Raw genomic sequence first — 20,408 nt, forward strand, 5'->3', positions numbered from 1 at the left:
AACCAACTAAACTATTCTGTCACTTTGCTGTGATATCACTCAGCTATTTCTTCAAAGCCTCGAAGTTTTCTGGTCATGCAGAGCAACTGCTTCAGTGCACAAACAGGTCTGACACACAACTGCCACACTGCCAGCACCCTCCCACCACCCACGGGTCAAGACATGGCCAAATGCACACAGCTGGGCAGAAGCAAAGCACAGTCTGCTTTGACCTTTACTTCCACACCTGACAATTATCCATGAGGAAAAACTCTCCCTCAGATGCAAACCTATCACTCACTCCAGTGTCCAGAGGCAGAAGTCACTAAGACCTTCTCACTCAATCTAGTTCAACAACGATTTAATTCTAAATTGTGTTTGTTCAGCTGAGGGCAGAATTTAGCCTGTGTTTTGGAGTGCCAAGTTTCCAAATTAAAAACCAAAAAAAGGACATGGCTTGATTAAAATAGGAACTGTGTGGATTAGGAGAACCTGCACAAAGATGGAGAGTATTAAACCAGTTTCTCACCAGTGAATTAGTGTTGCTTTGCTGATTCACATGGGCATCACTGTTGAATCCTTTGATCCCAGTGTTTTTATTCTAGTTAACAGTAGCTGAAGATTTAACTCTTTTATACCTAAGTTAGGTATAAAAACCAAGTTCTCAAAGTCAATATTATCAGATCATTAATCATGTGAATACAGAGATCAGAATTTTAATTGCTGAATAGATTGCAGTATTTCTAGTAGAAGTGCACTTAAACTGAAGAATATTAATATTTGCAATGTTGGGAGTACTTGGATTTAGGGGTTTGTGCATACCTCTTTTAGAGAGAGGATCCATCTGTGAAATTTACAGCTGGATCTATGCCCAAATTTCTGTGCTTGCAAAACTGAAGCATGAGGACTTGGAGTGATGACTCATTTTAGGTTGGCTTTTAACCTTCTTCTGATTTCTTCTTGGTAAACAAAAAAAAAGTTATGCTACAAAATGAGAAAAAGTGTGCACATTTATTGAAAAATTCAAATTAGGAGCTAATATATTGAAAGATAGTTTTATGGTCTTCAAGCACTTGCTATTTTTCTCCTATTTTTGACCTGCTGGCACAGCTACAGATTTGCTGTTTGTTTTTGAAATCAGAAAAGTATGAATGACCTGCTAGGCCATCTAGTACCTCTTGTAGCCAATGCAGCATTGTCTTCTTGTACATTTGTCCAGTCTGCTTTTAAAATTCCTCTAAAAACATATTGCATCCAAATTAGAGCACAGAAGTCTCTTGGAAATGGTGAGTAGGCAGCACTATGAAAGGACCAGGAGGCCATAAGGCCAGCTTCTGTCACACAGACAAGTGGCTTGTCTATTTAGAGTTCCTGTAAGAAAACTTCAATTTTTGAAACGATATATGAAAAGCAGATGGAAGAAAAACTGACTTTAAACTAATCACCTGTAGTTTTTCATTCTTGTGAGAGAAGATCTATGCAGACAAAAAGCACCCCATCAACTATCCATGGTCCCTGGCAGGGATATGACCTTAACTGAAAAACTTCTGTTTCTGTGAATAATGCTGAGAATCCAGCCATTTTTCTATAGTAGTCTTTACAACTGGCTTTCAGTCTGTACCATACATAGTCTGTATATCTTTAAGATGATGATTCTTGCCAGGCATTTTATTTCACAATAGTTAAAGAAATGTTCAGATGTTGTTCAAGTTTCTCAAAGCAGCAAGGCTCTTTGCAGCTGCTTGCAACATTTCACAAGTGTTCTAAAGTGACTCTGCCTTTCTACTAGAGCCTGTGCAGCAGGAGCTGAATCCTTCCATGCCTATATTGCACTTTAAGAGCAAAAAAGACGCCCACCCTTTCCCTACCTTTGCACACTCTTACCAGCAACTCACTTTGTAACACATGAAACTGTGAAGAGCAGCAATGCCAAACCCAGGCATTCAGGGTTCATGAGTCAGGCCTCTAATAATCATGAGATTGGTTTTAAAATCATGCGATCAACACTCCGCCCCCAAAGTTGCATCATTTTTGTCTGCCTGAATTTTGAAAGACCAAAACATCAAGGTTCATATTTTTAATGTTTTGCTTTTTCTTGGATTAGACTTGAAAAGATCACCACGAAGAAATAACTCTCATATTTTGCTGCAGTCATCTTGCACAAGCACTTTGCAATTGCTATAAATATTCTAAGACTCACAATATAACTGCAAAGAATTAGTAAAAACTTGAACTTGCATGTGGATATAAGCTTGTTTACTGGTTGTCCTTACATAATTGTGCTAATTTTAAAGGGGAGATAACAAGATAAACTGAGATGATTAATACATCCCTAGCTACATATATAGTTTTCAGGGAGGATACAAGTCCTGTCAGCAAAGCATCTTTCTAATAAATGATTCCAGAATATTGCATCAGCTTTGCTGGAAGTTACTAACACTAGGATTCATTTTGAGGTGGTCAACATACAAAAGCAAGCAGGCTGAGCTCATGCAATTACTGCCCATGTGAAAATTCCTTATATTAAATTTGTTATATCTACCCTTACCAGTTTATCCAGCTTAGCAGCACTGGCACTGCTGGTGAAAGTCTTCTTCCAGTGCAGACACAGTCATCCCAATACAAAAGCTTTTCAGTAAAACAGCTGGTGGTGGTTCCCTGACCTGGCATTTGCTGTGCTGATTCCAGCATTTTTACACCAACAGAGCTGTGTCTATACAAGGGCTTTTACCATAATAGCTGTCTTAGCAAAAAAAAAAACAAAAAACCAACAACCAAAACTCAACCCCCTTAACCAGCACAGTTATGTGGTAGGCTGCCTAAGTGTAAAGCAAGCCTTGTTAAGGGTTTCCAGAGAGGGCTTCTCTGGCTCAATGCAAAATGGTGAATTTGGCTCTAGAAGGAGTTAATCCCCTTTTCTTGCTTAACACACTTTTGTTATAAACCATTTCCTATCCACACATTTCGTGTTCTGACCTCCAAGCCCCCCCTTTTTAACAAACATAGTCAAAACAATGACAATTTTGAGTGAACAGAGAGCATGTCTGTGGAAAACACCCTGTACCACCCTGAACAGGCAAGATGACCACTGGTTCATTTTCCTTGCATCCTATAATTGCTCATCCAACAGCTTTGCTCTCTCCAGACTTTTCTAAGAAATGAGGCTGTTTCTAATAGACATAGCTGTTCTTGGTGGCAGTGCATTACTTGCCAGCAATCAAACATTCACGTCTAGAGAACAAGTAATTTTACATAAATACATACAGTATGAAAGGAGTGAGTCTGGTGAAAAGACAGGAAAAGGAGGGAGCAATTTTGCTAGCACCTCCCTTTAGTGCAACTCATGTTTTAACAACTTACAGCATAGCCAGTACTGCCCCAGCTACTACACACACAGGTGACAGCTTCATATGCCTTTGGTACCCCCAGCTCTATGCAAGGGATGAGGCTGGGGGATCCTGGCAGTTTGGGACCCCCTTCACAAGTTAAAAGTTTTATGAGTGCCTTTGCATCATCTCAAGCAAGTCACTTAAAAGCTCTCTGTCTCCCTTCACCCATCTGTAAGAGTTGGGGAAAAGCTTGTCTGCTGCTTTCTGCAGTGGAATTATTTTAATTCATTACCATTTCTCTGCACTGGATGAATAGTGTCACTGGACTGAAAAATGTTATTGTTGTTATGCCTTTAAATTGAAAGTGGATTGAAAAAATAAATGTATGGTCTACTTTGGCAGATGTCTTCCAACAGATGGGTGTCTATGGTCTTCTTTATAAGAGCTGTCTGCTTTCTGTGATTCAGACCGTCTAAAGAATGCCATGAGCGTGGAGTAAATGGACAGCAAGTCTGGGAAAGGACTTTATTGTGGTTTAGAAGCTTTCAATTCCCAACTGCATGAACAAGCTCTTTTTTTTTTCAAGTAACTCTCTGCCAGGATTTCAAAACTATCATTGAAAATCGCTTGGTGCCTTCTGAAAACTGAGTGCTTCTGCTGATAACAGTCCACTGGTTTAGCCTTCAAACAGTGGCCTTCCTTCCACCAGCAAATCACTAGAATTGGGGGTTACTGTCTTGGTGCATCAGTTGGTAGAGGGACCCTGTCCACTGAGGCACCAAGAGAGGGTTCACGTACCCATCCTGCAGTGTCAGTTCTTGGCGGTGGTGCCCGTGGTCTCCTAATGGAGCCTGCATGTTCTTTTGAACAGGAAACGCTTTGAAACCCAGCTTGCCTGTGGGCACTTACTGCACCAATTAAAGATTCCTGAGCTTGAGAACAAAGAGGTGCCAGTGGAACTATGGTTTTAATCACTTGATTCATTTTCTTCCTTCCTCCACTGCTGATTTTGGATGTATGGGCTTTTCTTTTTCTCGCTTTGTTTTGTTCTCCATGTTTTAGGCTGCGGGACAGCCGTTCAGAAACACTGCTGGGGAAAGAACAGTCTGGAAAAGGGACTGGATTTATCTGAATTTTGGGATAGCGAATTGTTTGTAGAGGTGAAGACCATCAGATGCCAGCCTGCCATATAAATACTTAGTTCTTATCCAGCTATGCAGTATTTTTTTCTGAGAATCCATGTGAGTTTTAGTAACATGAATGCATTAAATTCCTAACTGTACTAGAGGGAAGATTAAGATACCTTTCAATAATGATAAATTGAGGTACAGGGAAGTTAAATACTTTGCTGCCAAACTCAGACACAATCCCCTGATAGACCTTCCTCCTGATACACTACTCCAATTCCTGCCAACAGACTCCAGGGTTTTGGGAGCAGAACCACCTTTTGGTTCTCTTTTAATATTGCCTCTAAAAAGCCAGACTGGCATATGACTTTGGCACTTAGATCATAAGGTGACACAAATCCACAATAGCAGTGATCCAAAAATAAAGCGTGTACTGTACTCATGGAGTGATGCAAAGTCTCAATAGAGAACAGAAAATCTGGAATAAAGTGAGTCAGAGCTTCAAGAATGAGTCTGATGAATACATAGATTTGCTACAGTGTTTGACTAAAATGTTTGTAGAATGTACATGCTACTCTCTTAGTCAAACTATGCCGGAACAGAAATGACCACACCTTCAATGAAAAGGAGTTCTAATTAAAAACAGAGCATGGCTTTTTTGATGCAAATTGTTGCTCTAGCTGAACCACAGCCCATTTGCAACATTCAAATTCACTCCAGTCTAAAATTCCAGGAAACAGGAACATGAACCCCTCTGCAAAATAGTGCTGGTTTACCAGGGACCCATGGTGAAAACAACTACAAACCAAACTCAAACATGCTCCTAAACCCACCATCTTCCGTGTTTTCTGGGGGTGAAATCAACACTGTTAAAAGAGAAAAGCAGCTTCTCTACAGCCAGGCAGAGGGCTGGACCCCTGGTGCTGCAGCTCCCCTGCCCTAATGCAGAAGGGCTTTCAGCTGCCTCCCCCGTGCAGCGGAGGTTCCCCCAGCACAGGGAAGTCCCCAACTGGCAGCAAGCTGACAGCGCTGGCTTGGTGCCACCTCCTCCTCCATCCGCCGTGCAGGGGCTGCGGAGGGTGAGCAGGACGTGCTAACACCCGAGCCAAAGCCCTGGGGAGCACGCTGAGAACCCCGTGTCCTGCCTTTCCTCCTGCCCGTCCTGACCCTCTCCTTTCACCCGCACGCCGCGGGTCTCTCCCCGCGGAGCAGACGCTACCGGCGCGGGTGCAGAGGGGCTGCGCTCCCAGAGACCAAAGGCAGCAGGAAAAAAAAAACAACAAAACCAAAACACAGTCCCGGACAGACGCTTACTCAGGGCTGACGCAGTAGCTTTGCTGGTTGGGTCCCCAGGAGACCCGGGGTTTCCTGGAGGTACACCCTGCTCAAGCTTGTGCCTAACAGATACCGGCCTAAGGAGAAAAAAACTGGTCGGAAAAGAAAGATAATTCCTGAACTAGGAAGAAAGAATTTCTGAGTTTCACTTCATCCACTGTGGGCACAGAGTGCGGATTTTCTTGTTGGAATGAAAGAATGCCACAAGAAAATGCAGGAACTTAATGCAGTCCGAATGGTCTGGGATGACACGAACGGTGAGGGCAATGGTTACTGCTGTCAGAGGGTAAAACTGCACAAATTCACAGATTGCTTGTAGGGAAGGTGATCTGTGCTGTGTGATTTATAATTACCATACTGCACACCCTGCAGATCCATTTTCTAAAGAAATACTTGCTGTGTCTGAAATTTTCTGTGAAATACACAAGTTCACTATAAAACATCTCTATGGATCGACACTCTGATAAACCACTACCCGAGCATCTGCACTGCTTCTCTTCTCCTCATTAAAGACTACTGGTACACCAAAAATAATTTAGAGCTTCTGTATCAAGAAGACCGTTCTAAATGTCAGATTTGGTTAGACAGTTACTATTTGAATAATGACATTTTTCTTTGTATATTAAAAGGCACACAACTTGTCAGCTGAACCAAAAAGAACTGAATCTACGGCAGGTTGATAACATTTGAGACAGCAGCTACACATCCGTTATTTGTACATGGAAAAAGCCTAACACCACACTTGACAGTCTCTGCAAGGCACTTCAGAGTCTGTGATGCATTTATTCTGCTATTGCTCCTTGTCACACAATCCTCAAATATCTGTGTCGCAGATGGGGCGCAGGGAAGCTGTGCTACAACAGAAACCTCTGGCTCTGCAGCATGAGCAGGCCAAGGCAGGAACAGTGTCACAAGCCCTGGGACACCCTTTCCCTTGATCCTGTCCCACCACAGCAATTTGGACAGTGCTGCTCTACAAATAACATTTTTTAACTGGGTTTGTGCATTAAATAGCATATCTGATTGCTCTGAAGGTCCTGGAAGAACTAAGTTCTATTTCTCAACTTCTTTCTGTGGTTGTCTGTAACTTTTACCATTGTTGGTTTGGTTATAAACAATATTAAGACAAGGCTTTGGCTGAAACATGCTGAGGACTCTCTCATCCCATGACCTCCGTGTGCATTTGAAGCTAATCACTACTTGCCAGCATTAGCCTGGACACCAGAAGCATCCTGCAGGACCTCCTGACCTTGGCTTATCTTCACTCCCAAAGTGTTTCAAACAGTAAGGGACCTCTGAGGCAGCAGTGTCTAATAAAGACACTTCTCTGACAATTTTTTATGAGTAGTACCTTCTTTTGGGGCTTCATCTTTACCCTATTTGATGTAAAAACTTTAAAGGGCTTTTTGCATTCATTTTTTTTCACAGACAAGGTACATGGAGGTACATGGAGGAATGCATACATAAAGATACACATGTGGCAATGTCTAACCTGCATCAGTCTCCCTAATGGCAGAATTTCCAAATCCAACCTATATGATTTGATAGCTAGAACCTTCCAGTAACCATGTGTTTTGTAATTTTGACTGGGAGGGGAAGGCTGAGAAGTTGCAAGGGGGATGTACAGGCTGAGATGGACACCTCTTAGGTAGCACTGGTAAGGGAGAAATAAAGGAAAATGTCTCCTTCTAAGAAAGCACATGGGAGGTGTCTACTTCTGCAGTATGGTCAGAAATGAGCTGCACTAATCTTAAGTTACCATTAAGGTAGCCTATGGATCTGCAGAGGTACTACACAAAGAGGTCCTTGCATATGGCACAACCCACCTGAGAAGGTAAATACATCACCTGGCTTAAGGTCCATGCTGGTTTGGCTACACTGTTGGTGCTCTGAAACCATGAGAGCTTACAGCTTTGTGAACTGTGGTCACACATTTGGCTGTAATCCTCCTGTGAAGGTGGAACCAGCTCTTATCTTTACAAGACAGGAGGTAAAGGGAGGTTAAGTGAGCTAAATCTCATGTATTATGTACCCTGTGGAGAAGTGAGGGCTCTGAGCTAAGAACAAACCATGGTCTGAGGAAGAAGGACAAATAGGGTGTTTTACAGCAGGGAAAATTAAAAAAGGGTCCTGTCAACAGTGGCAGCAGGATGCTGGTAAAGAGAAATTGCAATTGTATTAGCTATGAGATGTTCTTCTCTGGTCACTTCCAGGAGGGCTCAAAGACTGGGACATCATACCCACACTCTGAGGGGCAACAGCCTCAAGAAAGAGGAACCAACAGAGTGGGGCTTATCCCAAGTCACTCAAGAAGTTTGTGGCAAAGCTCAGAATAGAAAAAGTCCTGAACACCAAGGCTATGTGTTAACCATGAAGGCAGGGGACAAGAATTGGTAACAGGAGGTCAGAACCATTGAAAGGGACAAAAGCTGGACTGTCAGCAGAAATACAGAGGAAGAAGAAGAGAGGAGGAGGAAGATGGGGGAAGGGAAGAAGAGCAAAGGGAAGCGAGAGACGCTGAAACAGCGATTCCCTAAGAGACTGTGCATCAGTGGCAGTGCAGCCACTCATGCCAAGCCTGGCTGGGGAACCATCATCTCAGTATCTAGCCATGAAAAATCACAGCAAGGCCTAACAGCTCACTTTATCTCAGAAGAGCTATCTGGATAAAAGGGATTTAAGGCTAAAGCCTCCATAATCCTTTGGGTTTGCTTTCTTTTAATACTATAAAGCACAAAAATAAACTTTCTAGTCAGGAAAAATATGGCTTTTGTTATGCTCTGAGTCACTTTTCCCCAGCAGCAAACAAAGCAGCTTTTCAATTCAAGTTCTGAACGTTTCAGAATGAAATGTTTTTGAAGTCCTAAAGTAAATCACAGTTCTCCAAGTCACACTTCTAACTAATGTAAACTCACTGAGGTCAGTAAAGAGACTAAATGTGACTGATCTTGCCTGGCCTGACTTGGGTGGCATAACTGATAAATTAATTTCTAGTAGAAATCAATTCAGGCTGATCCAGTCTGGAATTTCATTATTTACTTGCTGCTATTCTGCCTAATGGCTCCTCTTAGCAGGGAGGTTGACTCCATCCCCTGTGAGCTATGCTATAGTTAGATGTTATTGGCTTGATTCAAAACCCAGTGAAATTAATTTTGCATTCCATTTTGGGAGTTCATTTAAGTGGACTTTGGCTCGACTCTGAAGTTTGCCAGTTTTACCTTAGAGATCCTTCATCTTTATTTCTTTTACAAGGTTCATACCACAAATTTTCAGAAACATGGAAGAATCAACTTCTCATATTAGAAGCACCTTAAAACATGGTGTTCAATTTTATTATTAGAAATATTCTCGTGCTTTATTCCCTGCATAGGATTTTACTTAGCTATTTTCTTGCAGATCCAGCACATCTCCTAAGCCAGATTCACAGTTAAAACCTTATTTAACACTCCTCTTCAGACAAGGGGATCAGTAAATCTCTCCAGATTGTACCGTGATGAAACCAAAGCTATTTCAACCACATTTCAAACACAGACTAATGGAGAAAACCATCTGAACTCTACTTTGCCCACAAAAGCAGCAATAAAGACCAAGGATACAGCCACAGAGCACTCAGTACCTAAGTCAAAGAAAGTAAAACTTTCATGGGCACAATTACTCTATGTAAGTAACTGCAGTAAAAATCCCAGACTACTGGGTGCACATAACTACACATTCACAGGATCAAAGCATGCATGCAATTGCCTAGATTGAGGGGACAGCAGCAGTGAATATATATGAAAATCATGTCTGTATGCATAAGAACACCTTATATTTGCAGCAACACATCAGCAATTTCTGCTCCCACTAATATTAATGTTGGTTTTGCAACTGGCCTTTATGACTACAATGTCCTGCTGCACTATTAACTTTGCATTGGTTTCCCCTTGCAAGGAATATACTTTAATAAAAGAACCAATCACTCAGATTGCTGATAACTGCCTACATAAGAATAAGCAGGATATGTTCAAAGAAAGCTTTACTCTAACAACTTATATTCAGTCCTAAAGACTAAATCTGCTGGGATCACAAGAAAGAAACAGCACTGTTTTACTTATCAATGTCCTACTGTTCATCTAGAACATCTGTGATAGTTTTGCCTGCAGCACTACCCCATTCATTACAGGCCTTGATAGACTGCTCAATGGGCTTTTTTTTTTTTTTGGTACAAAATGTACAAAAGCATTTTACAAAATGGACTTTGCCCTGATATGAATAATAAAAAAATAATTTAAAAGTGCATTTTGTTTCAGATTCCCCATTTTCCAAACTAACCTTTGGCAAACGGAAACAAAATGGGAACAGCTTGAAACCTGACAACTCACTCCATGGCATGAACCAAGAAAGAGGGTTTCTGCAGAACACTGTCTTTTGCTCAGTTACCAAAGTGTATTGCCATCTACCAAAAATGCAGTTGATGAAAGACCAAAATGCAGCAGGAACAAAAAGCAAATAGCCACACCCATCCAAAGGAGACCACATTGGTTTTGTGCAGAGGAACAGGTGGGATTTGTAAGTCCTGAACTTCCTCCTTCCCTCCAACAAACCAACCAGTAAAAGAGAAGAACAGTTCTTACCGTCATCCAGATATGCTTGGTCCAGATTCTGTTCCTGTTTAATGGTGACTCCAGCTGGTAATGCTTCTTTCTGGTCACTAACTGGTGGTCCATTTTTTGCTGCTCGCTGGCCTGAGGCTGACTGCTGCTGAATCACCGTAGGATATGAACTTGGACTTAACCTTTGTGCTTGACTGACCTGGGGCTGACTGGATCTTGCAACATTGGATGTAAAATTTTCACAGCACATGATGTGCTGAAATTCTTGGTGACTTCCACACCTCAGCTGCTGGTTGGTTGGAGAATAGTGAATCACTGGAGAAGACTGCTGGTTTCCTGGAGAGTGGTGGAGCACTGCTGAAGTTTGGCCTGGAGAACCAGCATGCACCAGCACTGACCTATGGGCATCTGAAATAGCAACTGGTGTAGCCATCAGATTGGATTGCTGGTAGCCCAGTTGGCTTGGGCTAAGGCTTTTGCTTCTTTGGTATATTACAGCAGCTGGGTTCTGCTGGTGATATCGAGAATCAGGAGAAGAAAGGCCTGAACGCAACTGCTGGCAAGGAGCCATAGTGGCCCCGAGACAGGAAGGGGATTCGGTGACCATTGTATGCTGTGAATAGTAAGGCTGTGTTACTGTTCCCAGACCACTGTGTACTGTGTTGCAGATTAAGGCTGGATCATAGTCATCAATGGGCTCTGTTTTGATTGATGGTACTAGAACAAAGCATGCAAAGGACATTATTCGTAACAAGCTGATGAGAAGCAGCGAGGTTTTCCTTGAAGTAATAAGAAATTTAAAGCCATTTACAAGATTTGCATGTGTGAGCTCATACCTTGCAGGCATTGAGTTTAATAAAACACCTGTATGCAATCATGGCAGAGTCTCTCTCAAAAGCACTCTATGCCAAGATGTTACCAAAAAATCTTTAATCATCTATTTAACCCCAAATTTCTAAAAAATGAAAAATTCAATACTTTTGCTCATATTTAAAATTAATTTCAGGGCCATTCTGGCACACAAGCAAAATAAGAAGCCATAGAAAGGTGTTTCATGTAGTATTTCCATCTCAAAGAAAAACTGAATTAATTTAAATCCTATGACATACACAGCTCCTCATTTTTCTGTCATTTAACTTGTGACCAAAGGCAGAGTTTAACCATTTCTTTTTAGTTCCTTAGCTGCATGTAACTTCCTCAGTACTTTGAGATAAAGACCCCTCTCATACCATCTTTTAAAAGACAACGATTTCGCAAGAGTTGTGTCAATCTTGATGTGGATAAATTATGGTCCTTTACAGACAAATTCCCACATTTCTAATGTTTGGGTTTTTTTGTCAAAACTTCTCCAAAACTCAGTACAAAAATATCATCCAATGGGAACCATATACTAGTCACAGAACAGAGTAATTTTTTTAATCTTAAGAATCCCTATGTTGAAGTGGTCTATTTTATCATATGATTTTATCATCATACCATCAATATTTTATCCTATTGAGATAATACTGTACTTCTCAATACTATCCCAGAGCAGAACAATTTAGCAACTCCACAAAACCTTCATATTCGTTGTACCTTATACATTTCATAAATTCAGGAAGAAGCCAGAAATTTTCAAGATGGAGGAGACCAAAGTAAGAATGAGAATCAATGTTTGCCTGTCCTTAGAAACCAGTCAAATTAAGACATAATTTTGGAGCTTGCATAAAATCTGGTAGTTATTTTATGCTTTCTGGTTTCCACAAACACAATACTCTGATTTTCTCACAAGATTTTTCTCCCAGCCAAAGCTGAGAAATTCTGGGAATCTCATTAGCAATCCTATTGCATTTATTGTGACACGGCTCACCAATTCCCAAGAGGAAGAACATCAGAAAAGCATTCATATTTTCCTTAACCAACTGCATTCTGAAGAGTACGTATTGGTTGTCTTCCCTATAGCAAGCCCTTGTTACTTTCCCAGATCTGATGTTATCTTACAGTTTTACATGTCAGCTGGGGAAGGCAATGTTCATGGTTTTCACAGGGTCACATCATGTCACAGACTGAGTCTGGTCCCACTGAGGCAATTTGCAAACTTCCATCAAGTGAATGGGGCAGCATCAACCCATTGCCAAGATAACTGTCCCCTTAAATTTGTGGGAAATTCCTGATCAAAAATCCTTTAAACAAACAGTTGTAGAGTGTTTAGCTGCACACAGCTCCATTAAATTACTAAAATTTACATCCTCACATAATGAGAAGAAAAGAACACTGCATAAAATAAAATTTTGTTCATAAGAATTAGGCAACAATTTGCTCTCTCCTTGAGAATTACCTGGGTGATAGGTAAAATGCTGGGGTTGGCTTCTTTTTCTTTTCCCATTGATGACGTAGAAATTCACTTTAACAGCTGTGCGAATGTGCTTGTTACGGTACTCTGGTATTTCTACAAAAAGCATGCTCTGAAACAATGAAAGGTGACAGCATAGAATTAGTAACTGAGACTGACTGCAGAGCCTTGCATGGATCTTCTCTGTTATGTGTTATGTTAGGAAGAGAACCCTATTCATACCTATAAAGAAGGTATGAGAAGAAGAAAGGAAAAAAGGCAGATAGTGAAAGACTAGAAGATTTTTTGCACTAGGAAACTGGTTTCTGTGTACTGTCTCTTGAACTTGATGTTGTCCTGAACTTGGAGAGAGAAGTGTCAGCTACAAAGAGAACAAAATGGCGATAAATGTGGCAGCACTGTTACTCACACTATGCTTGATACGCAATTATACAGAATTCCCTCTTTTTCTTAGAACAAACTTGATTATTCTATAGGCTTTTTATTTATATACATCCGGATCTTGCTTCCATGGAAAGTAACAGGAAGTGTCTCATTCTCTTCCACAAGGGCAAGCAAGGCCCATGGCAATCTAAGTGCTAGCTCCTAAATGTGCTGAACTATAGTAAGGTCCCATTAAGCAAAGTGAACAAAGAAGCTCATTCCCTCAAAATCTAAATGTTCATTTTAAATACTATAGTGCAAATCCTGTCCTGCAAAGTACAGAGCACCCAAGACTTCCATACAGGCAAAAGGAAGTCAGGACAGCCAGCATCCTGCAGAGGACCGGGCTGATTACAATAGAGTCTTCTGCAAGAACACAAAATCCAGCAGTTATTCAGTTTGCTGTGGGATACTGCTAAATGAATAGTTTCTTTTTGCAACACATTTGCTGCTGAAGCATTTGACATTTGTTCACTGCAGCAGTAAGATAGCTGCTCTTTCTGCTTTTGAGACTCTCTTTGAAAACTGCCCCTTGAATACAGCTTGCTGTCTGAGGAGCTCAAGGAGAAGACATCCAATGTTTTGCATACTTACAGGCTGGCTCTTATCTTTGTCCACTGTTGCCTCCATTTCCCAGATCTGCTGCCCATCTAGAAGAATATCACAAATTAACCTTGCTGTATTTTTTTTAATATAAAGCTTGACTTAAAAAGAAGGAAACAAATTGAGGGCATAAAGTTAGCAAAGTTCTCAAAATGGACTTAATTTCAAGCACCTTCCCACTCCTAACCAAAAGCAACAGTATTTAATTTAAAGACATCATTGCACGCTTCTCTGGCCAGGAAAAATCTTATGTACATATTAAACTTAAATGTTTATTTAGAAATTAGCTAAACTGAGGAATGAAATACTTAGCACAGGTGCAACATCTACTTTTTACCAGACTTGATTTCAGGCAGCTTGACTGATGGAGGCCACCAAAAGGTCAGATAACCCATTAATGGTCACATTTGGTCAGCAGCTCAGCAAAGTTTCCACTATTTTAAGCAAAGACCACATGGCTCCCCACCACTGTGGTAGGGGGTGGAGTAAGTGAGGAGGTGGAAGAAGGACTAGCTAAAAATCTAGAACTTGTATGGGGTGCATGGAGATGGAAGCAAGAAGTCAGCCATTTCAGGGATGAATTTTAGAGGTGCTGCACAGTGAAACTGGCAGATACACCAAATTCTCATGGAACTGTAGGTTTTTCTAGAAGTAGTTCAACAGGCATGGGTTCATACTGTAACTGAGAATCCAGGTATATAGGGTGTTTGATGGTTATTGTGCATGCATTCTCACTCTGTATACTCATTTGTTACATGTGCAATATGAAATCTCAGCACATAATATCTAGCAGTACATCCCCTCTGATTAAGGAATAATCCCAACATCTCCCACAGTGGATTTTTTGCCTGACCACTGGCACCATTATGGGCTGTGACAAAGGTGCCACCAGCAGTCTTAAAGTCACTATAAGGCAACAAATATTCACCATACTCAGTGTAAAAGCACGTGTGACAACCTCTATCTCCAAACCACAGCAAATCTGCCTGCTCCTAATTACGCCCCTGCAGCTCATCTCCATTCTGATACACAAAATTGTATTTATAGAGGAAAATGAAATTTGATCCCTTTGTGGGGAATACCATCAAAGCAACCTCTGTGCAGCAGTAGTGGCAGGGCATGTGTATACAGACTGGGTGCTTCATCTAGCTACAATTATTTCTTAAATATGCTGTCGCCCACACTTCCCAGAAACATCTTTAGCAATGCCTTCCTTATTACTTTTTTTTGTTTGTTTTTTTGTTAAGAGTTTAATCTTTACCCCTTTGATTTTTATGTTCTGCTGAGCCTTTTAGCCAAGCCATTTGCAGAAGAAAAATACTGTTGGGGGGGTGTGCAAGAACGCCTCATAACTTTCTGAAAGATTGATTATAAAATGAATAGGGGACACATATCCAAACGAACAGAGGTGACTTGAGATACCACAGCCGCAAGGCTGATGTTTGCTTTGGAAAGGGAGAGGCAGCTCCTGGGAGCGTTTCTGCGGGGGTTCCCCAGACCCCACACCCAGGTCTGGCAGGCCAGGGGTGGCAGTCTCCTAAAAACACTACTCACAGCACTCCTTATTTTTCCTAATTCTTGGAAATTCTGCAAGAGCTGCTTTTGTCCTCTGTTATTTAAGTGCTTCTGCTTCTGGCAAAAAGGGAAATGAAAGAGTATTTTTAAATGCATTTTGCATTTTTTCTGTTGTTTTCTTCTTTGTTCTCCGCTCCGCACAGACAATGAGCTGACAGATGTGCCCGGCTCTCCGGGCAGCCTCCCCTGAGAGGGACCCACGCTGCGGCTCCACGGCCGGGCCACAGTCACTGGGGAGGGCCCTGCCTGCCCCAGCTCCGTGTCCCTCAGCCTGGGGGTCCCTCCCGGCTCCCTTCCACCCTGCTGGGTACCCGGACACTTCTGCTCTAGTCTGGCCCCTTAGCACACCCGGAGGAGGGAAAGGTTTTCCCCGAGTCCATCGCCAACAGCACGTCCCTTCCTCCTCCAGGATGGGCCGGCTCCTCAGGGTGTTTGGGCAGGGTGCGGGGCTTCGGGAGGGGGCACATGGTGAGGGCTGAGCCTCCTCACCCCCGATCCTCACACAGTGACCCCCAATTCTCACAGGGTGAGAGCTGAGCCCTCTCACCCCCGATTCTCACAGGGTGAGAGCTGAGCCTCCTCGCCCCCGATCCTTCCCGCTGGGGAACTGGAGGCGACTGAGGAAATGTCTCCTCTGTCTGTCAGTTACCTGTGAGGGAGCGCGAGCCGGGGCCTCCAGCACCTACTGCTGCCATGGATCGTGGTGCACGGAGAAAACACTAAATAATGCTGACTTTTTTCTTCGTTGTTTTTTGGGTCGGTTTGTTTGGGTTTTTTTGTTTTTTTGTTTAAAGTGTTTCAAGTTCCTGCACAGTGAGTCAGTTGTCTTTATGTGACAGTGGAGCGGGACCAAGCAAGCTGTGTAATTAGAGCCAGTGAGGCTCTCGCCTGGTTTGCTGTTTAGCCCTTACATCCCAAAGGACCTCTGCACAATAAGGATTCACTTTAGCAACTGATATGGACTGTTACAGGTTAAATCTGTAACACTATTACTGCAGCTAATGCTTCTCTGTGAAACTGTAAATATCTCAGGGATGGCAGAAGCCAGGAAATACTCGGGGTTTGATCTAGCAAATGCTAAATATGTTGTCTGATGACAAGGCTGTAAATACTTAATTCCTCTTCTCAATGATTTTAGTAAAAAGAAACTATCATAATATATGTTAAGGTACCTACTCAACCACCTCCACCCCTCCAGAAAACAAAAAAACCAAAAAAAACAAAAAACCAAACAAGCAAACAAAACCACTACAAAAACACAAAGGAGAAATTTGTATAGGTCCCTGAGGAAAAAAGGAGGGAAAAAGAAACAACAAAATATATCTCAAGAGCTCTGACGGAGACACAAGTCAGGAGCTGTCTAAGCAATGCACTATGAAGATGTTCTGACAGCAAGGGCAGCCAAGTGGGAATATTTGACACTGGTTTTCCCTCCAGGCAGAATGTTTTCATCTTTGTTTCTGTACTGCTAAATTCAAACAGTCTGTGCAGATACAACAGTACTAACTTCACAAAGAAGGTAGAAATCAAGAGGCTTTGTTGGTCCAAAATGCATTAAAAAAAGGAGAAATGGGCCTCCAAGTCTAGTGCCAGCATTCAAGAGGCCTGTCAAGCATATGCTCCCACAATCACAGTGGATTTTATTTAGTAACTAAGCCACCAAACTTGCACTAAAAGCTAACGAGCCAACTATAAAAATCAAATGGTTTAAACTGAGTCCAAAATCTGTGGTGATTAAGAATAAGAATAAACCCAACCAAAGAACAAATGCATTCAGGGCTATCATTCTAACAGTGATAGATGCTTCTGTTTCATTGTATCCATGCTCATGGCATCTAAACTGATTTCTAACAAATCTGTCAGCCACGGCAATCCCTGCTCTTTAAGCACCCAAGCCCTGTTGAATATATCCACTCTGCAGCTCATTCCCTGACCTTTATGCTTAAATATCATGCTATGGCTCCATCTGCCTTGCTGCTTCACTTTTATAGTTGCAAATGTACACACTTTAGTTTGAGACAATTAAAATTTGTTTTTCCTTTAATTCTTCCGGATATGCAAATTACGATGAGCTTTTGGCAGAAGGAAGAGGGATGCCATAAATAAAATTAAAAAGACAACAGCATTCAGAAATCTCTGTAATTTAACCTGTCTTTTTTGCTGGTAAAGAAAAGAAATCATTTGGTTGGGTACACTGAGAAAGTTAATGGAGAGCAGGATGAATAAACTGAGAAGGCTAAGGCCCATCTGTAGGACAATTCAAGCAAATTTTTTAACAGAGAAAACTTACACCAACCTGTCAGCACATTTATCATCTTTAGAATATGGCTAAAGGAGACTTTTCTGAGGAGGAAATTGAAGTGGATGTTTCCCAAAAAGCCATCATCAAAAATGGGATTTTTATTGTAAGGTTGTGCTAAATGTCATAATGCTGATCTGATGGTAGCGCAGAGCCCCCAACACAAAACCTGTCATGATCTGGGTACTCAAAATAAAGTTCTTTCTCCAGTGCCATTATTGGAACCCAGGTAGTGCCTAAACACTGTGGATGCCCTTTTCTACAAGCAGGAGGTTGGGCTCAATGACCTCCTGAGGTCCCTTCTGACTTTAATTACTCTAATTCTGCCATGCCACAAAGCAGGTTTTATGTGAATAATTAAACCTGCTTTGGCAGTGGAGAATAAGAAAACTGCAAAAAGAGGAATAGAATCATTTTTGCTGAGGTATTCAGAACAGGAGCAAACAGATGCAGCAAGTGTGTGCTCTGCAAGTCGCAGTCAGTGCTGGGTTGTCCTGTGCCAGCCACAGCACTGCAAGGATGTCCCTGTACGTGTGTGGATCACATGAGAGCTTGGTGCCAGGTCCATGTGTGTGGTGTGCCTCAAATTCTACATCCACAATGAGGAATTCAACCCATTAGTTCCACGAAAGAAGATAAAATATTTTTGGATTTAGACCCTGAGGTCTGACCAGCCCTGGCTGCCTCATGCAATATTTTTACTGTTGTGGTTCCCTGCTCATTTAATGGTTTGTCTTAGTTGGCAACTCTTTAATAGCACAGGTCAGTGAAATGTTCAAGAAGTAGAGATTTTTGTGCTGCTTCAGTGCTATGAGACTTTGCATTAAACCCTGATGAGAGATCTGATTGTGTCAGCACTCTGTGGAGGAATGAATGAGTTGCTGGAAGAAAGTAATTCTACCCTCTCTAACTCAAACTCTGATCATACCAAAAGTTTTGCTTCAAACTTTGGGGAAAATCAAAATGTCAGTCTGCATTAGGAACATTTTGGGTGATTCTCTGCAGCCCCTCATAGGGCTTTTTTAAATTAGCCAATTAAAGGGTTTCTGAACCAGTTACAGCCTTTACACATTATTCATGATATCTTACTCATAACTTTGGGGTCAGTAACTAGCAGAGAAACAAACTTACTACTTTATTTGAACAAGCATGACTGATGGACTGAGAAGTTCAGGAAATTTTCTTTGCAGTTCTCTCCAGCTGAAGACTGAGTCTACTGTTGTGCCAATTCAGTATGTGATTTTATGCTTGAAAGTGTACATTGCTTTCCAGTCAAGCATTACACAAATTACATAATGAACAACCTGTTACCTTTTTCCCAGGCAGCAAACCACACTCGTTCCCCAAAGAAACAGAGCCTGGTAGCCAGAGGGGCAGCTGCCCTCACTACATTTCTGCAGAGTTCCCTTTGGCCTTGCAATGCATTGTTCCTATTCACTGTGTTTCTTGGAAGGTCTTCCAAAAAAGCACAATTATTATCTCTATCAGTTTTTATCAGCAAACAACAGGTATCTCTTTACCCTTCTAGAAACAGGGCTTTCTAGAGTCACCCCAAGAACAAAGTAAAGAACAAGGAATGCTTTCCAGCAGAACAGACACCACTTCTAGAGTGAGGAAACTTCATGGGAGGGGGGAAATTCACATCAAGTCTCTGCCACACTTTTCAGGGATGAGTTCTGATTTCAGTTACTCTGAAGTTACTCTGTCTCATGTCAATGCAAGGTTACTCAGCATCTGGTCCTAAGCAGCTGTCTCCTTCTAAGCTATTGCTTCAGAATAATTTGCAATCTTTTGAGCAAACACACCATGGATGAATCTAAACTTCAAAAAAGCAGAGATACTGAAGTTTTCACTGAGCTTGGTTTCCATGGATTTTTTTTTTTTTTTCTGAAAGAAGACTGCCCATTGCAGTTAATTAAGCTCTGCTTATGAGGAGCTGAGGCCAGTGGCTTCATTTCACTGAGGACATAGTTTGAGTCACCAAGGCCAAAGCTACATGTCAAGGTCTGGGAGGTAAAAGGCCAATGGATTAGTCATCCACCATCCTGCCCAGCCCCAAATTTGACATTTTGCACAGTGAGAACAAGTCTAGAGTTGGTTTCTCCCCATCTATTGTTGAAGAATTCAATTCACACTAAAATAAAACATAAATACAGTAATTGAGTAGTGAAGCAGCAGGGGCAGTCTGTCATTCCAGTGCTCTTCCAAATTATTCCTTATGCTAATTTATCAACGTAGAATTGTTGTTTTTTTAAGATTATATGTGTCTTTGTGTGTGTGTATGTGTATAAATTATTAAACAAAAGCTCCTCTCAAAATAAAACCACTGGGAACCTCCATGTAATAAAATGAGTCACACCAGGATGTGATGACTAAGTGGGAGAATAGGGAATTCCACTCCCCATGCCAGCTTTTTACATGATCAATTTTCTGTCAACAGGTGATGGAAGTTTGTCTCTCTGCCCTTTGTTTACTCCAAAAAATTATTATTATTTTTTAATATTTTCTTTAAACAATTAAGATTCAAAGCTGAATAATCAGGACCAGGCATACTTCCACCAGGCGCCCCCATAGTAAACAGTGAGCCAGAGAATCCAGGCCAGTAAGTGGCTGCCTGTGTTAATAAGGATTTACCAGCTGTAAAATTCCAAAATCTTGTGTCATACGGGGAAACCTTCCAAAACACTGGATTCCACCCTGTCTCGCTGAGTCTCTAACAGCTATGGTAACTCCATTTCTGCAGCCACACTCTTTTGCATTTTTCTCTGTGTGATCCTTAGATTTTTTCCTGTTTTGCAGTGTTTTTCTGGGATC

The 20,408-nt window shown here is 41.6% G+C and overlaps 1 protein-coding gene across 1 annotated transcript in view; it reads right to left on the minus strand.

Annotated features, from left to right (window-relative positions):
- Positions 1-20,408, minus strand: part of NFATC2 (nuclear factor of activated T cells 2) — a 79,640-nt gene that overhangs the window by 17,808 nt on the left and 41,424 nt on the right. The window contains 3 exon segments of the mRNA XM_030463293.1: positions 10,384-11,079; positions 12,680-12,806; positions 13,712-13,767. Coding sequence (XP_030319153.1) covers positions 10,384-11,079; positions 12,680-12,806; positions 13,712-13,767 — 879 coding nt within the window.

Source organism: Calypte anna, chromosome 20, assembly GCF_003957555.1.
Source record: "Calypte anna isolate BGI_N300 chromosome 20, bCalAnn1_v1.p, whole genome shotgun sequence".
In the NCBI taxonomy this organism is placed as follows: domain Eukaryota; kingdom Metazoa; phylum Chordata; class Aves; order Apodiformes; family Trochilidae; genus Calypte; species Calypte anna.